Raw genomic sequence first — 26,692 nt, forward strand, 5'->3', positions numbered from 1 at the left:
TGTGCTTTAAGCAATCTTTGATGTAAAAAACATTCAGTGCTTTTTAATATCTGCCAGGGGAAACATCAGATGCCAACAAAAAAAGCAATGTGGAAGAGATTGTATAAAAGTGTCTTCTTTCTTTAAATTTTAATTTCAGATGATTTATTGTGTTGAAGTCATGTAAGTGTAACGGTTGCCCTCAGGTTCATACAGGTGTTTACAAGTTAGTTATGATAGTTTGTTTTTAATTATTAATGTTGTAAATTAGTTTTTATTTTTAGCTCTTTAGTTTTTATGTTTATTTTAGTCACATTTTTTGCAATTTTGTTATATGCTTTTGTCTTTTTATCATTTGTTTGTTTATTTTTTTTATGTTGCAATATAAGATTAATTTATCTTTATTTTAGTTTCTGTATTTTTTAGTTTCAATTTTTGGTTTAGTAAAAGTTTTTCCAATAATTTTTGGGGAAATGTTTTATTTGATTTCACTAATCAGAAACATTTTAACTAAAATAATCTCAAACAGAAGCCCACTTTTTTTTACAACGTCCAATACAATAACATAATTTATTACACGTATAAACATTCCTGATTAAACAACTCACTCCTTCAATCAATATCAACAAAGTGAGATTTAGTCATTTTCACTCTGCATTTGCAAAAAATCGTCCATATTTCTTGTCACGTTCACATAGCAGGACAAGAAATTGAAAGATCCTTCCTACATCAGAAAACAAACCTAACAGTGGAAATGCAAATGCATGTCTGTGTTGAGGTGAACCACCCACAACGTCTGATGAAGGGTCGAGAGGCGTGCTTCAAATGTATGTGTGAGAACAGGTAATGGAGACAATTTGTCACTGTCTGAAGAAGAAGCTGCCACACTGAGGCTAGACAGGTGCAAGCCTCTCTCTAAATGTCAGCACTTGAGTTTTTTCCGTTGCCCACAATTGCATGTGGATGTGAAGAATAATCTGTGACGGATTCATTGGTTATGATTCAAAGAGTTATTTGTAGAAACGTCCAGTTTAGACCACCGTGAGTTTTCATGAATATGCTGTTTAGTGCTGGATTGTAAACTGGGTGAGTGGACCTGAATATTAGTCTACCTTGCACCCACTCTGTCAGCAAAATGAACAAAACATTTTGACATTCCCATACTATATTTTCCAAGTAACCAATATGCTTACAAATGAGGACCTTTTCTTTGGGTAATGGATTTGACAGATTCTTTGTACATCTTGTCTAAATGCCTTTTAAATGTGCACTCAGAAAACACAGAATAAAATCCCAAAAGTACTATAAGAATATAAATTCTTATAAACCCTCCAGTGTGTTTTTCCATAATATCATTTATTCTGTACATAAACCTCTGGGGCTTAGAAAGAAAAAGCAATAAAATGTATCTACTTGCCATTTCTCACACAGGATAAAATAACAAATAAATAATCCCTGATTTGCTTTATGCGAAACAAGGAAACTTCAAAACAAAGATACACAATCCACAAAGGATTAAAACCGGCTTTTATTGGTTTCTCTTAATGTAGATCTATCACGAATATCATTCACAAATTCTGTTTAATTCTATTCAAACTGCTTACTGTCATTGTTCCTGCTTGCTATGTATATGTGTGTGTGATTTGTGTGTTTGCATTTGTTGGTATGAAAGAAAGAGATCATGAGAGACCCTTTCTGCTGCCTGGGTTTCATCCAGCTTCCATCAGCAATGAGAACGCTGTTCACTCCTTTTAATAGGGGAATATGCAAATCAGAAAATGAAAAGCTGCAATTAATCCACATTTTACGCAACGGCATGGCAACAGCTGCAATCAATGTGTCGAGACAATGTTGTCTTTAGAAGGGAGATTTTGGTGTTTCAGGAATCGATGTCTTGATCTTGGAGAAACTGAGCGTCCAGTTTTGCTGAACCTTGCTGCTTAATGTATTAAAAAGACAGGAACAGTGGCGATCAATTTTATAATTATTCTATATTATCTTTATGTCTTTAACCCTTTAATGCGTGCAGGCCTTTTCAAACTTTTAGGCCTTGTTTACACATTCAGGTTACTGTTACATCCAACGGAGCACACAGCGCGGAATACTGTATCCCACAATGCTATGCAGCGTGCATATGATTTTCACATGCAACTTGATGTTGTAGAATTCCATTCCAAATACAGCCGTTATGTTTTGGTTGGACCATAAAAAGGTTGGAAATCCCTATATTCTTATATTGAAGTCAAAACAAACATTTCTCCATGACTTAATAATTCATGCACCAGCAGGTTGCAACTTTATGTGTGAGATGAAGGGAAGTGTAATGGAAACATAACAAAGCTACACAGGTTTGGTAAGTCAGCCAATCCTGCACTGAATAGATTATTGTAGCAAAGTAAACACTATCCAGGCCCCGGTTTACAAAAGTTATTTTGCTTACAGAACGCAAGCCAAAGTCTGCTTCTGCTGCACTGTATCTAGGATCTGATCCACAACACAGGAAACAGGAAATGTGTCGCTAAACTATTCTTCTGTGGAATTACACGAGCACAGCTGAATTTCATCAGAAACAAAATACTGAACATCAACTGGGATTCATGTGACATCATCGTTTGGCCATAAACACACGGTTTTGTATAACAGGAATACATTAAACTGAGCTGAAAACTATTTTGGATAAGTATAGCTTCAATCAATCTTTGTGGCACAGATAAGCCATTTTTTGTCAGTACATATTTAAAAGCTATTAATAATTAACCAAAATGTGAAGAATAAAAAATTCCGCCTGTTTGTTATGTTCCAGTTGATCATTTATATAAATACTGTGGCTAATGAGCGATTCTCCATGATTCAAAGAGATGAGTCATTTAACTCAATTATTACTCTCTCATAGTATGCATAAACTTGCATAATGCACTGTGGCGTGAATGAGAAAACAGAAACTCTTTTTCCCCATAGGGTTCTGAGATGAAAAGTTTCATGAGATGCTCTTGTGACACAACAGACAGCTTCATTTGCCTGTCTAAATGTGCAGCACTATCAGATCAGAGCTTTATGTGAAATGCTTTGAGCTATTTATATATTTAACTAGACAGTTCTCAGAATTCGGCTCATGTTAAAGGTCCAGTGTATGACATTTAGGGATATCTAGTGGTAAGATTGCAACCAACGGCTCACTCCACCCCTTTCTTTTGAAGCACTATGGTAGTTAATACAGGGCTAAGAAGTGTCTTCTTTGTCAATGGAATTTATTGTCCGTTTAGGGCTACTGTAGAAACAACATGGCGAATAACATGCAAGGGGACCCGCAGTGTATGTAGAAAAAACAGCTAATTCTAAAGTGATAAAAACATAACCCTTCATTATGTAAGGTCTATACACATCTGGAGACAAAGTTATGAATATTATTTGCATTTCTTTCAATAGCTCCTCAAAATAATTACACACAACACCTGTAAAGGCCTATAGATAGTAATAAAGGAGATTTATTTAGTGAATGAAACACATCAAGATGTAGCTTGGCTAACATCAATCCCATCTGAAAAGCTTGACATCTTACAAATCGCAGGATATAGCATCATCTCCTTATCAAACTGGTCAAATGTAATTATGTGTGTGAGTCATATGACAGAGATGGCATAATCTGTTGAGCTGGAAACATTTGAAGACGTCAAGCTTTTTAAAAGGGATTAAATTCCATATCAAGAAGCAGATGGTCTTATTGAACCTTAGAATAAGTAAACGTGTCCAATAGATTCTAAACTATTGTGCCACGCAGGTTGACTCGGGTAAATTGGGTGACTTTTGAACAGTCATCAGCATTTTGCAAAATTCGCTCTCCTTATCATTAAGCTAAAAACCACTAGAATGGCTTGGATGCCATTTTAATCCTGTTGGAAACATTCAGTGTGTGCTTTTTAAAAATAGTCTGATTTATGTTTATCCTATAGGTTGTTTTATATTCTATGGTATGCTGGAGGATTAAACACATTATAAAACTTCCTGAAGACAACCTTTGTCTGGGGAATGTTCCTGCTTTTGTTTCTTTTTCTGTTTCTGTTTTAATTGCATGAAGTAATTACTTTAGGAAAATAAGGAAAATTCTGTAATTTCAATGCAAGTGAATGGGTACTAGTTACCAACATCCTTTAAAGTATTTTTTTTGTGATCTGCGAAAGAAATATTAATACAAATTGCCAAAGTAATGAATACAGATAATTAAAAGAAAACTGTGAGCGCTAGCACAGCACAGCATGAAGGAACTGTGTCAAACTGTGAAAAACACTGACATGCTGATTTCACTACTTTCTTATGAAGTGACATTTATGCGTTTTGGGTTCCAGATGGACCGTGGTCACTTGCGCAAGAATTTAAAATGCAAATACTTATACATCATTTTGCATTTTGTAAGACAATCTTCATCATATAGAGCTATTTCCACATATGAAGGGTTTGGTTCCAAAATGAGATAACGCTGTCAAAAATCATGTTGTTTTATTGTGCACTCCAAACAGCATCAATTAAACTGCAGTTGGTTTGTTTTGATTTGAGTCAAACCACAACTGATGCAGCAAACAGCAATGATTTTATTAACTAACAATACAATCTCATTATTAATAGATAGATAGATAGGCTAGTAATTCTCAACAGAATTTCTTCTCAGTTAATTCAATTGAGGGAGAGCAATGAAAGCAACAACCTATAAACTTTTAATGTTGCTCCTCATAACAGAATGCAGGCCAGAGCATCTCCCAAGGCAGTACAAGCCTAGACAACACAAGGTCATTTCTAGAGACTTTTCCCTCTCCCCAGAACATTCTAATTCAGTCTGAAACAACAAATTAACATTTGTGTGGCTTTACTGTTTCATATGATTTAGCAATTTCACTCTTCCATTAGTCACTCAAAACTTTGCCAACCAAAATATAGCAAGCACTCAGATATTCTCAGCCTTGATGTTAAGTACACACTAATAAATACTTTTAATATTTTATTTCAAGTCCATTTAAGACTTCCCATGCATGTATTGCAGTAACAATGTTATTCAATGTAAATGCTTTTATTCTGTAGTACTTGGCGTTAGTATAAAGCACTCTGCAGCCAGCACCAGCTTATTCAGAAACTGGAGCTCCGCATATAATGTTCCAGAAATGTTAGTTGCCGGTGCGTCTTCCTTAATCTAGTTGCATGACATTTGATATCAAATTGCTTCTCGAGACAATGTTAGACTTGAGACAACCTTTATGAGGAGACAGCAACACAACAGGTACTCGCAATAAGGGCGTAACCATTTTTTATGGATCGCCAAAATGCGCCTCTACTCAAATAGATCTATGCATTACGTAATTCATAACTACTAATTTTTTTACCATGTTTTAGCATCATCGGAGTCAGTAGGCTACAAGGCATCAGAAGAAAAATACGTGAGATGAAGTGTTAGATAATGCACTGTGCATAATGGCAGACATCTTCTGGTGCGTAATGAGTAATTGCACTTCCAAATTGATCATAGTGCGTTCACAGAGGCACGGGGCACAGTCGCCATGCGCAAGAATCTTCATGTGGTTTTCGAAAGTATATTCAGCGACGTTGAAATTGCATCGGCGTTATAAATGTGACAATCAATGCAAATCCACCAGCACGGTGAGTTATTAAAATTTGTATAAGGTTTATCTCATGCGTGAGCAAATGTTTTTTATGTATCTGTTTAATGTTATTGGATCATATCCAGCTCTTCCGAAGTTTACTCTGGCTTCTCAAACGATTATACTAAAGCAATTTCTCCACAGAACTTTATTTATTTGGGTGATTCCATTGCGTAATGCATGCTTTTTGGAGAGCAAATAGGTTCGCTTTATTTTAAACCACATGGGACTATTAGGATTTCACTCGAATTTCGTTTAGTTTTTATCAAACTTGCGGAACGTTCTTATAATGTTGATTTACAGTACTAACTCCTTACAGATAGTGAGATATAAATAGAAGACTGTGATAGTGAGATATAAATAGATAAAAAAAAGACCATGCAGCTGTGAGCTCTTCTGTATGACCCCATGTAATCATAAAGCCATCAGACTGGGTGGGTATCACTTCCCATGTGTACATACAGATTTGTTTATCTTTAGGTTGGCTTCTCGCTTCTCGGCTGTTTGGTTATGGACTAAGCCACGATGGCGCAGCTGTACTACCGCAGAACAGATAACTCATCGTACCGGGACCGCATCCCGCTGCGGATAGTGCGCGCCGAGTCGGAGCTTTCAGCGCAGGAGAAGTCCTACCTCAGCGCAGTGGAGAAGGGAGACTATGCCAGTGTGAAACAGTCGCTGGAAGAGGCGGAGATCTACTTCAAGATCAACATCGACTGCGTCGATCCTCTGGGGCGCACGGCGCTACTCATCGCCATTGAGAATGAGAACTTGGAAATCATTGAGTTGCTCCTCAGCTTTAACGTGTATGTCGGGGACGCGTTGCTCCACGCCATTCGCAAAGAGGTGGTGGGCGCCGTGGAGCTCCTGTTGAACCACAAGAAGCCCAGTGGAGAGAAACAGGTTTGGTTCGTGATATGTTTAAAGACTTGTTATTTTAAATACAATAATAATGAATAACTTAATTGCTGTTTTAATATGACATAAAATGAAAAACGTCCAATACACAAACCCCCCAAAAAGTTTTGGTAGTCTTTGCTTCAGGTGTTCAGGTTGGTTAAAGCTATATGTGTCAAAACCACCTAAACCTGAACTGCAGACCAGATCAGAATCCAGGGTTTTAATAAGAGCTGTGAGATTTAATTTCTTCTCCACACAAAAGTCCCAAAACATCTCTTATTAACTTCTCTTGTTACCAACCGTGTATGTCAGACAATCATTCACTTTAAATTGTTTTACAACTAAAATGGTTTTCTCCATCATATGCAACTCATGTGTGTCCTTCCAAGTCTGCTACAATGGAGAGAACCTAAAAGCCTGCTGCTGTAAAAAGTTCTGTTCAAATATTTGTTCTATGCCTTTTGTTTTAAACAATAAACATAAAGTAACCTTTGCTGCTTTAGAGCAGGTTTGATCTAACACAGACCTTGCGTGTCAGTCCATTCCTCCTAACTGTGATTTGATTTACCTTTTATTGGATGGGAACAGGCTGCAGCAGAACTGATTCAGAGAAATGATGGGAAGGATGAACCTTTGACAAATCATAGCAGCTGCACATCTTATCATTTCCTCTTCAATCACTGAGCGATCTCTCTTTTCCTCTGTGTCGCTTCCTGTCTGCATATATTAATGGCACATTTAGAAAACATTTTGATATGCAAATATCTGAATCAGCATGACTATAGACCACAAGAGGGCTACATAGTACACAGAAGCAGGTTGTTTACTTTGATTTTTAAGATAATCATGCTCTTTCACTGTTGGTGTTACTGTTGATGTTACTTATTCTGAAATTACTAAATAATTATTAAGTAAATACGTTTGTTTTATTATAAGCATATTTTTATTACAATTAATCTATAAGTATTTATCTGTATATTTTGCTTATGGTAACGACAGTTCACGACAGTACTATGCTGCCGCAGAGAATGACGGGATGTATAGTTTTGTCGAATAAATAGGCCAAATCAGGAGGCAAAGTAATCTCTCTTTGTTTGTCAAAATGTGAAATTTAAAATGCAAACACTATGAGAGTAGTACCAGCTGGCTTCCGCAATATTCTTGAATTAACGTACGGACTCTTGGCTCTGATATGGAAGAATTCAAACAACATTTTTGCACCATAATATTGCCTTTAATGTTCACATGGTTTTGGGTACCATCGATGCTCCTGCGAGCACTGCGCATGCTTCACTTTGAAGAGCCTCCACCGGAGGCTAGCACGCCAGTGTCACGAAACATATTAGCAGAACCCAGATGCAGGCAGACGATTTTAACAAAATACTTTTATTTAAGTAAACAAAACAAAACCCACGATGGGGAAAAACAGAGACGTGCTCTCAAAAATAAACACTTCCCACGAGGAGAAACAAAACTGAAGAATATACCAAATCCAAACACTTCTATTCTACAAAAAAACAGAACTTCAGTGAAACATACCAAACATCAGGTAACATACCAAATACACAAACCGACATGAATGGCGACAACAATCCGACCAGGAACATTGAAACAAAAGGGAATTAAATAGGGAACAACCAACGAGGGAAAATTACAAACAGGAGGTGAGCGGCAGGTGACAGAGATTAAACTAAGGAATGATTACAGGAGACAGAAGGCGGGGCTGAGAGGCATGACAGGATGACACGTGGTGCAAAGTAACAACAACAACCACGCGTCTCCACATAAAACAACCACAAGACATGGATCTGTCCTGACTTTGTCGAGAGTTAGAGAACTCAAAAACATGAAGGACAAAGTCCTGACATAATCCCCTCCCCAAGAAACGCCTCACGGCGTTCCAAGGGAGAACCCTCCGCAGGAGGAAACAGTAAAACACATACAAAGGCACCATAAACACAGCACAAAACAAGCTAAGGGTAACATGAAAGAGGCTAAAATGGGGTTTGGGTGTGCCAATAAAAATAACAAACAAGGGAGGGGGGGAGGGGGAACACAAGAGTACATAGAAGGAAGTCCAAACGGGCTTGGGTTAGGTGGGAAAGTCTTATCCCGAGGGGGAGTCCCAGGTGACTTAGCAGGTGTAGTCCTGGGAGGAACAAGGCTAGGGGCCGGCTGAGTATCCGGCTGGACGGCCGGCTGAGTATCCGGCTGCTGGGCCGGTCTGGGAGACGGCTGGATCACTGGTTTAGGGACATTCGGACTACGAACCGCCCTCCGTTGCCTCTTCCTCTTGGACCGGCTCCCGAGACGTGTGGCCGGCACCAGAGAAGCTGTGAGGGGTCCGACCAGTTCCATGCCAGAGGTGTCGGACGGGGAGTCCCACGACTCCCTCCGTCCACGTTTACCCCAGTGGCTAGCTGGTAGTGGAGAAACAGCGGAAGGTGAGGAGGATGGTGTGGTGACACCTCCGATACCGATCTGTAGGGAACGACCCTCAGGGATCGCGACCAGCGGTGATGAGCAAGCGGGTTGATCTAAGACCCTGGAGCTTGATTGATCCACTGCATACAGCCAAACGGTTTCAAAGTCCAGAGGTCTCAGCATCCTCATCTCCGCATGCGAGAGTGGTACCCTGAGGCCAGCGTTGAAGAGCGTCGTCAGCTCCTCCTCTCCGAACACCATCTCTCCTGCGGCTTCTAGGAACCTGTCAGCATAATCGTCCAGGTCCCCGTTACCCTGGTGAATGCCGCAGAGGAGGCGAGCCTGGCGGGACCGCACAGTGTCCTTACTGCCTGCTGGGTTCTTCTTTGGTCGGATTGTTCTGTCACGAAACATATTAGCAGAACCCAGATGCAGGCAGACGATTTTAACAAAATACTTTTATTTAAGTAAACAAAACAAAACCCACGATGGGGAAAAACAGAGACGTGCTCTCAAAAATAAACACTTCCCACGAGGAGAAACAAAACTGAAGAATATACCAAATCCAAACACTTCTATTCTACAAAAAAACAGAACTTCAGTGAAACATACCAAACATCAGGTAACATACCAAATACACAAACCGACATGAATGGCGACAACAATCCGACCAGGAACATTGAAACAAAAGGGAATTAAATAGGGAACAACCAACGAGGGAAAATTACAAACAGGAGGTGAGCGGCAGGTGACAGAGATTAAACTAAGGAATGATTACGGGAGACAGAAGGCGGGGCTGAGAGGCATGACAGGATGACACGTGGTGCAAAGTAACAACAACAACCACGCGTCTCCACATAAAACAACCACAAGACATGGATCTGTCCTGACTTTGTCGAGAGTTAGAGAACTCAAAAACATGAAGGACAAAGTCCTGACAGCCAGGCCACGATCCCCTCATGTCGGCTAGCCCTGCATTGGCTGTCACCCTGCAGGTATCCATTCCTTTGGAGCTGCCCACTAAGACGACTCTATCCTGGGGTGAACAGCTCGATGCTTGCAAAGTTCAGGAGGAGCATGTGCAGATAACTTACCTGGATGGCTTTCCTTGACCAATCTCCCAAATCAGATAACTAACCCGGCTGGTTTCCTATAACCAATCTCACCAATCATCATTTTAGCTTGGGTAAAAAAAAACTACAAATAGACAAGACGCCTTACCCTCATTCTCTCCACCCCAACTCCACACCATCAACCCGTAACAGGGGGGAACAACCCCAGTCTGGGAACAAACCAGGCCCGGGGCCCTCTCCCCGGACAAGGGGCGGGCACTCTGAGTTTTGAGTAACTACCAAGCTCGGAGCCCTCTCTGACAAAGCACGGCAAATATTCATACTATTCGTCCCTTATCATCCATACTTGTTATCTGCGAGGTGAACTCATTAGCGTACCTAGTACGGGCAAAGAGGAGGAGGATTTACTCAACATTGAGGATGAGGGACAATCAGACTATCTTCTCTCCGATGATTACGAAGATTCCCTCTTCCTCCCACCTGCTCAACCAGAGCAACCCCTTGCCACGATCCACAGAAGGGGCGGGAGAGGCACCATCCTTTCCGCTTCTTAGTGTTGATCGGCAGGACGTGTGAAAAAACGTGACCGCCCTCAGAAAGGGCTTTGTAACTACAATGGCTTAAAGTGGTGTTCCCGTACTGCCATACTGGCACAAGAAGAGCTGTCCACCAGCTACAGCCCAGACTGATCCATCCGCTCCTCATCCCTCTCAGGGAGCGTGGAGAAAGAAGAAGGAAGTCTGATTGGGGTTTTTCGAGCAAAGTGAGCTCACTTACTCTGTTTTCAAGCTCACGACACTCAGTTCAGCAAAGTTCTGGAGGAATAGAGTTCTGAGATTCTCGAATGTTCTGTGGGGACCACAGAGCCCATTTGGGAATCAAAGAGTTGTGAAGAGGAAAAGAGTTGCGGCTGTGGTGCACACCCATAAGTCATAAGCAATTTAATCTCTCATATTTCAATAAAGTTTTCACTGCTTCCTCAAAACATGTTGCAAAACCAAATGCACCCCAAAAATGTTGCAAAACATGTTATCAGAACATATGGTAACACCTCCTTTTGGAGTCACCATTCTCCAAAAGATGGTGAGCAATTTAAACTACTCACTAGGCGCTCGTTCATGATTCAGTCACAAGAGGGTGCACACTGCAAATAGGCTATTGGCGTGAATACACATTGTCCCGATCGGTTTTGAGAACAACACAGTTCGGCTACAGACTGCAGTTCACTTTATGCCCCCCTCAATTCAAGGTAATAATTCATTCTCAGGTGCAGGTAGAACTTGGGGTGTACTCCAAGAGGAAATTTCCTCTCTTTTGGGAAAGAGAGTGATAAGAGTGGTTCCACCCGAGAAAAGCCACAGTAGCTTTTACTCGAGATACTTCCTTGTCCCAAAGAAAGGGATGGTTGCTCTCCAGTGTGGTTCTGACTCTACAGGGATTGGAAACTGGAAGGGAAAGTGGTTGAACCGATTTGGAGCAGATACGTCCGGGCAACAGTGGAACAGTTCGTGTACCAGGACAATCCTCAGTGCCCTCTATTTTTCTCCCTGAAGGACTAGAGTGCACCTATGGGCATAGACGCACTGGCGCATGAATGGCCCAGGCTCAGCTGTGTGCGTTTCCAGCGATAGCCTTAATATCCATGACCTTCGACAGAGTGAGAAGGAAGGGATTGAGATTTATACTGATAGTTTCTTTGGTGTATACCAGCAAGGGTCTTGGTACCCCATCAGGCTTACGTGCGCACTCGTCTAGGGGGATGTCAACTGCGTGGGCCTTCTTTAAAGGAGTCACTATACAGGACTGCAAATACGGGAGTAAGGATACCCTAAAGTGAGATACCGAAACAAATACGTGAAAGAGAACTACAGTATTTGTTACTTTCGTAACACTGGTTCTCTGATAGAATAAAGTGAGGTGTCTTATCAGATCACCCTCCTTGCTTGTGCGAAGCGAGGAAGAGGTGTGCCTGTTTTGAATGACGGAATGATGTTGTGTTGCGCTACTTATATTACGTAAGTAGCCACTACTCGGGCACAAGTGTCATGTCTGACAGCTAATAGGGGCTGGCGTAATGTAATAGGGCTTCTGAGGAATACATGGAAGGGGCGTATCCCATGGTGAGACACCTCACTTAATGCTATCAGAAAACCGGGGTAACACAAGTAATCTATAGTTTTCCATTGACTGCAAATATGAGTCCATGTGAGTGAAAACATTTTTGGTAATATTTTTTGGTACATATTGGTAAAAATTACCAATTTCCTTTCTTAAACACCGTAGAAATTCTAATAAATGTAATAGTTATAATGGGAATTTTAATGGAAACGAGTCCCTGTGGGTCTCTGTTAATAATGTGTTGGGTTTAATTGGTTGAATGTTATGCATAGTTTTGCAAAGATAAGTTGTTTAGGGCATTAATATTTCCACAACATAAATTTACAATTTAGAAGCCTGTATTTCTGCATTTGTTCGCCTTCATTTCTTCAGAGTATTTTGCTTGAGGATGAGCTCCAAAGAATCATATTGTAGCAGTAGCTGCCGGTCTGGACACGTCTTTCCAACTAGAGCCGTAATTATCTTCCTCAAATAGTCAAGCCTTCACTGTTGTCACTGTGGGCTCTTGTAAAACGAGATATCAATTGAGATGTGTTAATCACCCTACATTTTAATCTCTCTCTGTCCTGCTCTCTCTTTCTTTCAAAATGCTGATATTTCAAACACTCTGAACTCATTTCTCTCACTTTTCTCCTTCCTAACTTGTTATTCTTTCTCACTTTTAATCACTTTTTTTGTGCATGCTGCCACGTCGTGTTTCTCTCTTTCACGCTCTGTCTTTCTATCTCTCACTCTCTTATACTCATCTCCCCCAAATGCGGTGTGATCACAGAATCCTTGCTTCATGTAACAGTGTATATCTTATGGCTCTCTAATTTAACCTGATTTAAAACTTGCAATGAAAGAACAGTTATTATGCACTGTCCTAGATTATAATTTGCTAATCATAGGCGCCGGACACGGTTATAACTAATGTTTCTTAAAAAAATGACAAGATGAGCATTAGGATAGCAGCATGAGCAATGTCCGGTGTAATTGGAATATGCGTCTCATGGAATCGGGTTACAGGTGGACAACGCTAAGTAAATACCAATATAAGCAGAGCACAGAACGCTTCTTATCTGACCACGCAAACCACATTTAGAGTTATGTGAACAGAACATTTAAAATATGCTGGTTACACAGACATTCGCTGTGGATAAAAGCATCTGCTAAATAAATTATGTGAAGCTTGCACATCTGTTCAAATTCATTTAATGCAGGTACTTGACTAAAATAAGTCGGAGTATTCTACTCGACACATCTATGGCAACAATATGTGGGTATTTTAAGAGCGTGCGCCCACTTACATATAAATTCCAGGTGTTAACGTCAGTCTCGCGCTCATCCACTTGTGATTGGGTCACCAGAGACGTCTGTTAATCCCAGTGTAAACAAAGCCCATCTGAAAGCTTTATCACCCACCACTTTTCCTTAATGTGCTTGTTTTGGAAATTTCAGATACTCTATGTGCCCGAGTATGGTTTGGCTAGAACATGCTTGTATTTAATTATACAGATTTATACGGCTCACTTCTTCATTTATATCATGAATATATTGTGTTAGAAGCAAAGGTTCTGTATTTTACATTAATAGGAATCCTAGGTATTAAAGCTCTCTCAATGTGGTGAATTACATTACGTCTTTATTATGTTCTTAAATAAGAAAAACTGACATCTAAAATGAGTATGTAAGAGCCTAAACGCTGAAATATCTTGTAATTGTAATTTCACTTTTCACAAAAATTGTAATGTCACTTTTTGCAAGAATTGAAATCTTTTGAGGTGACTGATGAAACATTTTGATCAGTCTAAATTCTATCATAATTCACTGTTCCAAGGTAGGCTTGTGACGGTGGTACATTTTTATGTGGTGGTAATTGATTAAGCTTTTATTATGGTAGATGGTATATCACCATTAGGGCTGGGTATCGATTCTGATGTTTCAATTCGATTCCGATTGAAAAGCTCTCCATTCGAATCAATGTTTATAGATTTATTACAAATCCTATAGATATTTCTAAAAAATATGACATTACAATGGTGAATTAAATGATGAAATGAAGAGCCACAAACCTGTGTATTAAACTGTATCACACTTGGGTATTTTGAAACGGAACATGTTTTTTAACATGTAAGATACAGTACAACAAAAAAATGTCACAAAATTGGCTGTAAAGAGGGGCTTCAATCATATGAACCGTTGCCTTTTATGTGAAGCTGATGTTAGATGTGACGGCACACCCACATCCACCAGGTTAATAATGAATGAAAGGTGTACTTCCTGTTGTAAAAAGAAAAGTGACTAAATTTATTCACAGCTTTTGTGAATCGATTTTGAATCAACCGTATTTTCCCATTTGTTCCCCGAACCGTTATCACGGTGAGGAAATGCATTACAAAAACAGATCGAAAACATAAGCCAATAAAAGTGTTATAGTGTCAAAAACAAGTTTAATAACTTTTTCCAATATCAATCTATAATAAGAAATAAATAGAAAGTATATATAATTATATCTAGTTACTGTATATTTAGAATTAGAATTTTAAACTTTTACATAATTAATCTTGCTTATAGGAATGTATAGTCTGTTTAATATTTGACCTGTGTTTCTCCCTCCTTTATCTAAATTGGGTGCTTTCACTTTGCATGCGAATGCTTGTCTGTGTGTGTGAGTGCTTGTCAGTGTGTGCGTGCGTGTGTCTGCGCGTGCGTGTCTATGCCTATGTGTGTTAGTACGTGTGCATATTGTGTGTGATCCATTTGTATTTGGGTATGTATGTCTTCTGTGTTTTCACCTTTTTCTTGATTTTACAGGCACAGCTTTAATTGTTATGCTGATAGTCAATATTTCTCATGTACAGCTGCTTTGTAACAGATCATTTGTCTGGTGTTTAATTAAATATGATGAAACATATTTTACTCAATACTAGATTTTACTAAGTGAACACATGTAATGGTGATGATTAGGCTTACGAATCCGACTTTAGTTGCTGTAGTGTTTTTTAACATAGATAGTCAAATACTGTAATTGGCATAATATTCATGGCTTTTAATCTTTACTGACAAATCAGTCCATTTTAAATAATAACCTGTCAGTGTCAGTACAACAGTAGGGCTAAGTAATGTTTTTTTCCAGATAGCAAGCAGTAAAATAGCTTATCGCAATAGCTTAAAGTCCCAGTGAAATTAAAAATTAAATTCTTATTTTTTCATGAAATATTGCAGCGTTTATTGTAAATAGTTTATCAACGTGGGTCATTTTCTTTTTAAAATTCATGTACCATAATAACATTCAGTTAAAATCTAAAAATTCACTTCAGTCGTGAAATGACTATCTATCTCAAATGATGTACATTAGACGGCTTGGCCGGAGCATCCGTTAACTCCTCCCCTTCAACCGTCAGTCTGCTGCCAGTTTCATTTTCGTTTTTACACATCCAATCAATTCGCATTGAAAAACACAAGCCACGCCCACTAATTTTCTCCCTTTAAATTCCTTTTCACTCGAAAATGTGTCAGAATACGGAAGTTTAAAAATGATTGCAACTTCCGGTTAACAGGGACTTTAATGGACATTTAAAAGCAGCACTCTGTGACAAGATACGATTGTGTTGCATCTTCAAATTCAAATCAAAATAATTGTTCTGCCACACACTACACTTATTTACTACATAACTACGATCAGCGGATTAGTGTATTTATTTGTTTAATTATGAGATGCAAACTTTAGCGTAGCTAGCGGACCAAGCTAACAATTCAACTGTCAAGAGTGCAAATGGCAATACAATCCATGCAATTTTGGCACTTTAGTTCATCTATTTGTTTGTATGTGGTATTCAGAAACAGGTAAATATGATAAGTGGTATAACTTATTTTTCACCTTAGGTCGGCAGCGCTCCGCCTTCCCACATTTTTCTCCACGTGACGCTGTTGACATCAGAGATTACGCTCCATAAAAGCTTTTCACCCGGCAAAGGAAAAGTAACCCAGTCAAAGATTCTCCAAAACTGCATGTCTTTCCTAAATTCTTAAAATTATCTTCTGTTGTGTACAACAGAACAAAAATATTTATACAATATTTTTTCCTGTTATCAATGGTACCCCAGAAGTGCTGCTAACATTCTTCGAAATATCTTTCTTGGTGTTAAACAGAACTGAGTTATTTATACAGCCTCAGAACATTTTGAGGGTGAAGGAATTATGATAGAACTTTTTGATTTATATTTGCAATTTTTGGTTGTGCCAAAAAATCTCGCCTGGGATTGTAGAGGGACATTAACTTTCTTGTTTCCAAAATGCTAACGGTGCTAATTTAATAAAGGAACTTTCCTCCATGACTCGTTTTCTTATAGCCTAAAACAGGTTGTTGCACCTTGTATTTGGTGCCATCCATTCTTTCTTCTATTATATTAAGGTACCAAGTCCCTGCGGATAAAAAGTAGCCCTGCAGCATTCTGCTTCTACCATCTTAATTTATTGAAGGTATTGTGTTTGTTGTTATCTTCAATTTCAGATTTGTGGCACACATATTGCTTTGGATAGAAATGCTCTCTCGTGTAGTCCTCTGACCACAAAATTCTTGTCACAACTGCAGTCACTGATATGCGTTTTAAACACTAGCGAACTCCAAATAGAATTTCATCTACTATTGAAGCAAGATGGTTCCTTCAAAGTTGATCACAGACCTCTATGTTGCGTCGTTCTCAAGTGTTTTACTTATTTTGCTTTGAGGATTTAGAGGAAAGTCCATTCCATGCTATGTCTGGGTGTTTGATCAGTGCTCCCACTTTATCATGATTGAACCAGCTATGATAACAAAACACTTGTTTACCATTTCTTCATTTTATTCTAATACTATATTTTTATATTCTTTGGTACTCAGTTTTTCTTTCAGATGCACAGTTTAAATAGATAGCCACAAGTTTGGGGGCTTGTTTCAGAAAGGGATTGTATTATTTAAACGATTCACAGATGCCAATTTTTAATGACTTAGATGGCAATTTTAAGGTAATTGTCTACTCTTTATGGCAATTGTTTGTTTCATCTGTGTATCTTAATTTGTTATTGTTGGAGAAGGTCCTGAGTAGGCTTTTGTTGAAACTAGTAACTTTGTATTAGCACCCATATGCTACAAGCTCCTGTAATGTACTAAATGTACTCATTCATGATTATGCATATTTCCATTTTAAGAATTTTTCATAGCATTAAATAATATTTTTTTTAAATTCACCAATAAATGGAAAGTGTAATACTGTTAATTTAGACAAATGATGCAGTAAAATGAAAAGCGATTAAATTAAAAAATTGATTCAGTGTATGTTTTATTCAACAAATTTCAAGGAAATTCCTTGGCCACCTTTTACTACCTTTATAGGAAAAAATGCTTTATAAATATCTTTGTACTGTTGAACACAAAAGAAGACATTTTGTTATTTTTTCCTACTATGGTAGTCAATGGTGGCCAAGAACTGTTTGGGGACAAACATTCCTCCAAATATATTTCTCCGTGTTCATTGAAACTTGTACAGACTTGGAACAACTCGGGAGCGAGTAAATGATGACCGAACATTTTTGGGTAAACTGTTACTTTAAGACTTCAGCTATCTGTACACAAGTATTACCAATTGCATCTTGTGTCCCCAGGTGCCACCCCTACTCCTCGACAAACAGTTCTCCGACTTTACTCCAGACATAACCCCCATTATCCTGGCTGCTCACACCAACAACTACGAGATCATCAAGATGTTGGTTCAGAAAGGCGTGTCCGTCCCCCAGCCTCACGAGGTGCGCTGCAACTGTGTGGAGTGCGTCTCTAGCTCGGACGTAGACAGCCTGCGCCATTCACGGTCTCGGCTGAACATCTACAAAGCCCTTGCCAGCCCCTCTCTCATCGCCCTGTCCAGCGAGGACCCCTTCCTCACCGCCTTCCAGCTCAGCTGGGAACTCCAGGAGCTCAGCAAAGTCGAAAATGAGTTCAAAGCTGAATACGAGGAGCTCTCCCGGCAGTGTAAATGCTTTGCAAAAGATCTGCTGGACCAGACCAGGTCCTCTCGCGAGCTGGAGCTGATCCTGAACTTCCGGGATGACATCAACCTGCTGCAGGATGAGCCCACCAATGAGCTGGCTCGGCTGAAGCTGGCCATCAAATACCGGCAAAAAGAGGTACAATCTATGATTTTTTAAATGTTTCTCATTTATGTTTGACATAGAAGGACACATATAAGGACATGCTATAAGGACACATTAACTGCATTTTTCATTAAAAAAAGGTATTTTAAAAAATACTTGAAGGAAACTAGATGAAGCTCATGCCTGGTGTGAAGATCGTTGAGAGTTGATACAAAATCACTGAGGTGTAACAAGGCCTAAGATTGTGGTAATTTTCTTCACAGTTGACAAGATCATCGCATGCCTCCGCACCATAATAGACTTTATAACAGGGCCTGTAAATAACCAACAGCTTCGGTTTGATCTCTTTGACCTATGTGATGACTTAATACGGCGTAGGAGTGAGGAGTCATACACTCTTACAGCGTGTAGTGTGGGTTTGTAGCTGCTAATTATTTTGCGTCCAGGTGCATGTTCTCATTTCATGACTCAGTTAGAAAGTCTTGTAGTTGTAAATCCAGCAATATCTTGCTACCTCTGCGGTCTTGTTTTTTCCTAATTTGTGTAGAAGGATGAATCGTAAAACACCCAGGGTGAACAAAGTACATAAAAAGACAAGTACAATTTTGTGAAATCCCAAAAGCATGAAAGTGCACAATAGTGAGTTTTAGGAGATAATAGTGAGAATAAAGGAAATGTGTGATTAATTTGGTTATTTTGTAATTATGTGGCCCCCTTTTGGTGATATGAAGGTAGTACATCCTATGATTTTATATGCAGTTAGCGTGTCTGATTTGGCTGCTCAATGGCTATAAATTACAATAAGAACCTTTTTTAAATAATCCCATTTAATTTATATAGTGGTATTAATAATGTATATTATGGATATAGCATTGTTGCAAAGCAACATACACTACTGGTCAAAAGTTTCTCTTACTCATTCTTTTTCATATTTTTCCAGCATATTACAATAATAGTTAACCCATTGAAATCACGGAATAACGTGCTTGTAACTGGGATAATTATCTTGTGACTTAAAGTAGCAAAAGTGCAAAATGAATGAACTTATATTTTAACATCTTCCAAGTTACCCTTTGCCTAATGCCCAGAATTTGCAAAGTCATACACATTGCATTTAATAAGGTGTCAGTATTAAAGGGATTTCCATTTATTCAGGTTTTCAATGTGCTCCTTTTTATTTATTATTTGGTCAAAATTATCCATAATTGTTTTTTTAATTAAAAATGTTTTTTTTCTTATAGGGCTGCATGATTAATAGTATTTTAATAGTGATAACGGTTATCCTTCCCACAATTTATTAAGCATAATCGTCGTGATATAAATGTGTTAATAGCAAGCACAAACTCCCGATAAGATCATAAAATCACTGCAAAGCTTGTATCAAAGCGTCTGCCAAATGAATAAATGTAAATGTGAAATTGGCTGTAAAGTATAGTCCTAATGAACATGCTGAAATGAAACAGATTATGTTGCAAAACAATCGTGATTATTATTTTACCCATAACCGTGCATCCCTATTTTCTAATGTGTGTAGTTTAATAAAACATCTTAACATACATTTTCAGTTAAAAAGATTTTAAAGGTCATGCAAATTTTAGGCAGTAGTTACTGTAGTAGTAAATATTGATAATATGCCATGGCCTTCAATGCTTCCAATCTGCCTGAATCTGTCAAAATGACATTTTGTATTCTCTGAATCCAACCAAGGTCTTCCTTGTCCATCTGTTAAAAGTTTGTTTGTGATTGTTTGGTTGTCTTGCTTCTGCTCGTCAGAGGCATATCAAACCTGAGGCTTCTCAAACCGGCAATACACTTTCTGTGGAAGCAATGAAACATTCTCTCGCAGGGGCACTGGACCGTAGCTTAACCTTGGAGGTGAACATTTTGTGCTTTAACAGTTCATAGACAGGCCAGGATCAGGGGTCCAAGCCCCCCCCTAATTCCCAAACACTTTCATGCTTCTTTATGCATCGTGGACTGCAGCATCTGAGCATCACCTTTTTATTTAACTAAAAACTGTGTGTAATGCTTTGATGTTGTGGTCTGTCAAATGATTGCCTTGAATTCTAAAAAGCCTAATTCAAAAATAATGTGATAGCAAGAAATGATGACAAGATACTGTCACGGTCCTGTCCTTCCAGTCCTGAGTATTCGGGCCTTGGGGACAGAGCCGTGACAATATCATGTCTTGTGTGTGTGTTTCGTCTTGTGTGGAGACACGTGGTGGATTGTTTTGACATCTCGCCGCGTGTCTTCCGTGTAGCTCCGCCCCCTCGTCTCTCTTTCTAGCGTCCCATTAGTGTTTCATCTCTTTCACCTGTCTATACCTCTTCCTGCTAGTCGCACTCATTGTTAAGTCTTGTCCAACTTGTCACAAGCCCATCCGATCCCTTTGTCATCGCTCCTCATTAGTTTTCTCTTATTTAATGTCCCTTATTCCCTTGCTGTTTGTCGGTTCATTGTACTTACTAGTTACTCTGTGTTAATACTTCGTGTTCGTTATTTCCTGTTGCTACTTCGTGTCTGGATTACCTTGTTCCTGCTTCCCTTGTGTTTGGATTTATTATTTAGATTATCCTGAACTTTGTTTTGCCCCCTCGTGGGAAGTTTTCTGTTTGTCAGTATTGTTTAGTTTCTTGTTTGCCCCATCGTGGGTTTGTTATTTTGTGCCTAAATAAATATTGTTTAACCCCTTCACTTATGCCTGCGTCTGGGTTCTGTCTGACCGGACGTGACAGATACAGAGAAGTCAAGTAGCACTTTTTGGCACTGGTTGCTGTACTGGCACTAAAAGGATACACTGAGTGTTTATCCTTAATTGATCGGTGTCATGGTGTTTTAAAGTACTGTCCCTATGACAGGCAGTCGTATTAGTGAGCCTCAGAACAGATTGTTTGGTGCTAATCGGCCCTGACAGAGAGTCTCGGACTTGACCTCATCGCTCTCAGAACGCCTGGCTCTGCCGTAATGAGAATGCATTTGTTTGTAATTTGGTTAGGCGCACTCTCACTTCCGCTTGACATTTCAAATGCCTGGTTAATGGCTTTGGGCAGACCGTCGGGAGACGAAGAGAAGCGAGAGGAAGGAATCCCAACACATGTACAACAGGAGTACAGCTGCAGGCGTAATGTTATTCGCATGCATGATACAAAAATGAGCAGAGAATTAGCTTTTGAGCAGTAGGTGGTGCTGTCATTAAACTCTTGGGGTGGTTTCATGGACAAGGATTGTCTTAAACCAGGACTAGGTTAAGGTAGTCCATTTCACTAGTTTTTACATTCACTCACTAAAAAACAACATGACTCGAGTGCATTTTTAAACTACACAATATATATATTTTAATATGTCAGTGCAAGTTGATTTCAGTTTGGAGAGCTTTAATATTTATTTTTGTCCAGGGCTTTAATCCCTGTCCGGTAAACCACCCCTTAAAGTACCCCCAGGGCACAGCCCTGAGATTAAATGCTTGTTTTGTAGGCAAGATACGGTCTCACTTCCTGTTTGTTCTGTTTTCACTGATGCATTTCATGCCTTGAATATCAAAAAAAATTTTTTTACATTTTGTTAGGCCCAATGTGCTCTGCAGATGATCTGACACAAATTTAAGGGAGATATGAAAAAAAATGGGATGAATATCCGAACTTGGAAAGTTAGATGTTTACTTTTAAGGAAAGCACTACCATGAAGTATTTTGACTTAAAAAAAATATTTTCATAATTTACTTACCTATCCAAACCTATATAATTTATTTCTTCTGCAGAACACAGTACATTTTTGAAGAATGTTGGTAACCAAACGACGTTGAACCCCATTGACATCTATTGTATGAACACAAAACCACATCAGACATTTCTCAAAATATCTTATGTGTTTCACAGAAGAAAGAGCCAAATACACATTTTGAATGACATGAGGCTTAACAAATGATGACGGAATTAAATTTTTTGGGTGAACTATGAAGTCAAAGATCACAAGGTGGTGTTCTCTTGTAGAAGCACTGGCTTCTCATGCTTAACAAGGTCAACTTGTCAAAAACTTATTACGAGTTGGACTTATTATCTAGTACTTGAGTGCTTGATTCACTTCCCCAAGTTTTGTTAACTTTGAGTTTTTTCAAACATAACTTTTCTTAGTCCCTTATTGGGCAATTCCCCCCGAAAAAGCACGTCCACACCCCCAGGATGTTGTCTGTTGTGAAATAATTGTACAGCTGTTTCTATCTTTTATAAATGTGATCAAACTAAATACTCTTCGACGATACGAAGTATGCAATAGTACCCTATAGGTAGGTTAATATGAGATAAACTGCGCATTCAACCGGACCTTTAATATATGAGAACTGAAGCAGACACACAGACCTTCTGTTTCTGTTTATATTCACTCATCATTCTGCCATATTATATTAAACACTACTACTCTGACATACAGAGGAATCCAGGAGTCAGGCATTGGGCAGACAGCCTGAAAAACTGATGTATAGTTGGTTTGTACAGTAACTTAATTTTACTGACAGTTTATAGCCCAGATAGAATGCAGCGCATGCAGTAATAATATTTCTTCATTTTGAATGCTCATATGTCATATGCAAACTACACATATTTATTAAACCCATTTTCGGTTCTTCCAGTAAAGTAAAACAACACACTTGCTTTTTTTTTACAGATTTTACAATAATACGTCAAAGAATGAAATAACTGATTTGGCTTATTCTCCAAGCTTCTTGATAATATTTCTGCTCTAGCGCATGATTGCCCCGCATTCTTCTCTTCTCATCTCTCTCTTAGTTCGTAGCACAACCAAATTGCCAGCAGCTGTTGGCCTCGCGTTGGTATGATGAATTTCCTGGCTGGAGGAGACGTCACTGGGCTGGCAAATTCATCACCTGTGTCTTCATCGGCCTTCTCTTCCCTCTGCTCTCCCTGTGTTACCTGGTGGCACCCAAGAGCCGCTACGGCCTCTTTATCCGCAAACCTTTCATCAAATTCATCTGCCACACTGCCTCGTACCTGACCTTCCTTTTCCTGCTGCTGCTGGCCTCCCAACACATAGTCTCCAATAATCCTGATCGTCAGGGTCCAAAACCCACCACTGTGGAGTGGATGATTCTACCTTGGGTTCTAGGTAAGCCCAGATGAGTTTAAGCTTGAAATGTTAGAGAACAACTATCAAAATATTTGTTATTATAATTATTATTTTCTTTAAAATAAAATAAAAAGGCAATATATTTTTACATACACATCCAAGATGTTTTATTACGTCAATCATCCATGCAACTTTTCCATGGTTCTTGTACAAGAGAACCGTGAATGTCTTTGAACATGAACCAATAAAATCTGTTGGTCGCCATCATAGGTTTCATATGGACAGAGATCAAGCAGATGTGGGACGGTGGGTTTCAGGACTACGTCCATGATTGGTGGAATCTGATGGACTTTGTGATGAATTCCTTGTATCTAGCAACCATCTCACTGAAGATTGTTGCTTATGTCAAGGTACTTTGCAGCAGTTCTTAGAAATGAATTTGATTAAAATAAAAAATAGTAAGAGTTAACATGTTGAGGTGTTTGACGTCCTTTACCGACTTTTTATTTATTTTGAACTGACAGTACAGTGGTTGCAAACCGAGGGAAACTTGGGAAATGTGGCATCCGACACTGGTGGCTGAAGCTGTGTTTGCCATTGCCAACATCTTCAGCTCGCTACGCCTCATCTCGCTCTTCACCGCAAACTCCCACCTAGGTCCCCTACAGATTTCATTGGGTCGAATGCTTCTGGACATTCTGAAGTTCCTTTTTATCTACTGTCTGGTGCTTGTAGCCTTCGCCAATGGACTTAATCAGCTCTACTTCTATTACGAGACCAGTGATGGAATGAGCTGCAAGGGTATCCGCTGTGAACGTCAAAACAATGCTTTCTCAACGTAAATGTACCTTAATACTTCATAACATTTCCGTTTATGCATTGAGCAGACGCTATTATTCAAAGCGACTTACATTGCATTGTATTATACATTTTGTCATAAGTCTACAATTCAAGTTGCTTCAGTACTTCGGGTGAGTTTAGTATGAAATAACTTGGCTTTTCATTTGTTTTGTAGGCTATTTGAGACCATGCAGTCTTTGTTCTGGTCTATTTTCGGGCTGATCAGCCTGTATGTGACCAATGTGCAAGCCGATCACAAGTTCACAGAGTTTGTGGGTGCCACCATGTTTGGTACTTATAACGTCATCTCCTTGGTGGTGCTTCTCAACATGCTCATTGCCATGATGAACAATTCTTATCAACATATCGCTGTAAGTGCTGATTGAGGAATTGTTTCTATGCTTTATATGGACATTTGGCATGGCAAAGGATGAAACAATTTTTTACTGCACCAGTTTGCACTGAACTTGTGTTTGTTTGAGAATTTATAAAAATGATTACAAATGGCCATCTGTGACATCTGATCTATTCTGGTTTTACTAAAGGACCATGCTGATATTGAATGGAAATTTGCCAGAACAAAGTTATGGATGAGTTATTTTGAGGAAGGAGGCACCCTACCACCACCTTTTAACATCGTCGCCAGTCCTAAATCCATATGTTACCTCATCAGATGGATTAAGGTGCATGTTTTCAAGAGGAAGTCAAAAAGGACTGAAACTTTTGGGACATTAGGGGTGAGATTTGCTGAAAAGCCTTTTTCATTAGATGTACATATTAAGGGGACAGTTCACAAAAAATCTCTGTAAGAGATGTGTGACTAACCTGCACAAATTCAAAACTTTAGTGGACAAAAATCCTAAAATTGTACAATACAACATACTGTAAGTGAACAGTGACTTAGGCTGTCAGTCACATTCTGTTAAACATTGTCTTTTGTGTTCCATAGAAAAACACTATAGTGTAAATGCAAAATACTGTGAGATGAATTTACATTTTTGAGTGAACTGTCCCTTTAAGACATCACACAATAATGAATGAGCGGTTTTATCCAAGTGTATAGAGATGATCTTGAAGGCAACGGAAGTAAAATGACTGAGGGTAATGTCTTTTATTTTTGGCCTTTCAGAGAAGAGCTGCTGAAAATGTGCGACTCAACAACCAATACCAGGTATCTTGGTACAAAAGTATATTTTAACTTTGATTGGGTACCAGTTCATTTTAGTTTTCTTATTTCCCAAAATGCAGGAGGTCTTGAGAAACTTGGTAAAGCGTTATGTGGCCGCTATGATTCGAGACGCCAAGACAGAGGAGGGACTCACTGAGGAAAACTTTAAAGTAAGCTTTAAAATCATCAAAACAACAAAAATGGTTTGTTGTCCTCTTTCATTTCCATACTGATATGAGAGTTAAAAGTAAGTGATATTTCGCTTGCATTCACCGGCTCTGAACGCCTGACACAAAAGCGGTCTTGGAGTCTGTTGGTGTGAATGCAGCATCACATAAACGTAAAAACTAAAAAAAAAAAAAAATCTGAAAACATACTTGTATGCTCTTAACATCAACAGGAGTTGAAGCAGGACATATCAAGCTTCCGCTATGAAGTCATAGGAATGATGAAGGGCAACCGGAATAGTACTCATGGAAAAATGCTTGGCACGGATGCTTCCTATGCGTCTCATTCAGACTGTTCATTGCAATATTCTTCAGCTCTGCAGCAGACTAGTAAAGTAAATGTATGTGACGTTTCCACTATTCAGCAACAAAAGTCAGAAGATACAAGAGAGTCTCTCTGCTGTCTGGTCAATGGCTCTGCACTGGCTTTGGCTGACACCACTACTAAAGATAAAGCCAGAAAGGACTTCCCTAAGGATTTCTCGGATTTCGGGTTGTTCCAGAAGACTCAGAAACAATCTGATATTTTCCTCAACCAAAATAAAATGTACTCGCTCGCTGAAGAGGTACGGGAAATGGACTCTGACATATCAGACTGGATAGGAGAGGAACCGGTTGAGAAGAGTCTGGCAGGAGAGATTGAAAAAGACGAAAATGAATCAAAGTACCCGACGGTGGATGAGGAGAGCGTGTTAGAAGATCAAGAGAGAGAGCATCTCCGGTCTCCACATGAAAGCTAGATGAACTCTTCCATATGTACTGTAAATGAGGATTATCTAAATCACAAATCTAGGGGATTTACATTTTGAGAGATGGAACAGTGTTCCTTTTTACGCACAGACGTGAAGTAAAGGTGGACAAAGTTGTCTGATTTGCAGGAAGTTGATATTAAGATACTTGTTTGACTGTTTTGGACTTGAGCCTTTGCAGGACGACAGATACCGTGTGTAAATGTCCTTGAGAAAGCACTGCAAATTGTTTAATTCTGTAAAATAGTTTGCTTCAACTTGGAAAATATCAACTGATCACAATAATTGTTTAACTTAAGCACTTTTTAGGGCTCATAAAATATATCATTCCTTTTATATTAATATAATAAAATGTCAAATGCGTTGAGATGTTTAA

General features: G+C 39.0%; 1 protein-coding gene across 1 annotated transcript; it reads left to right on the plus strand.

The window, feature by feature from the left end:
* Positions 1 to 5,508: 5,508 nt before the first annotated feature.
* trpc4b (transient receptor potential cation channel, subfamily C, member 4b) lies at positions 5,509 to 26,692 on the plus strand. Its single transcript, XM_056756282.1, has 11 exons — positions 5,509 to 5,622; positions 6,105 to 6,527; positions 17,765 to 18,283; positions 23,035 to 23,371; positions 23,603 to 23,742; positions 23,857 to 24,170; positions 24,348 to 24,543; positions 24,718 to 24,909; positions 25,302 to 25,343; positions 25,421 to 25,510; positions 25,741 to 26,692. Exons 2-11 carry the CDS (start codon positions 6,150 to 6,152, stop codon positions 26,305 to 26,307), a joined length of 2,775 nt encoding a protein of 924 aa, XP_056612260.1. The 5' UTR covers positions 5,509 to 5,622; positions 6,105 to 6,149; the 3' UTR covers positions 26,308 to 26,692.

This window comes from Triplophysa dalaica, chromosome 9 (genome assembly GCF_015846415.1).
Source record: "Triplophysa dalaica isolate WHDGS20190420 chromosome 9, ASM1584641v1, whole genome shotgun sequence".
NCBI lineage: Eukaryota > Metazoa > Chordata > Actinopteri > Cypriniformes > Nemacheilidae > Triplophysa > Triplophysa dalaica.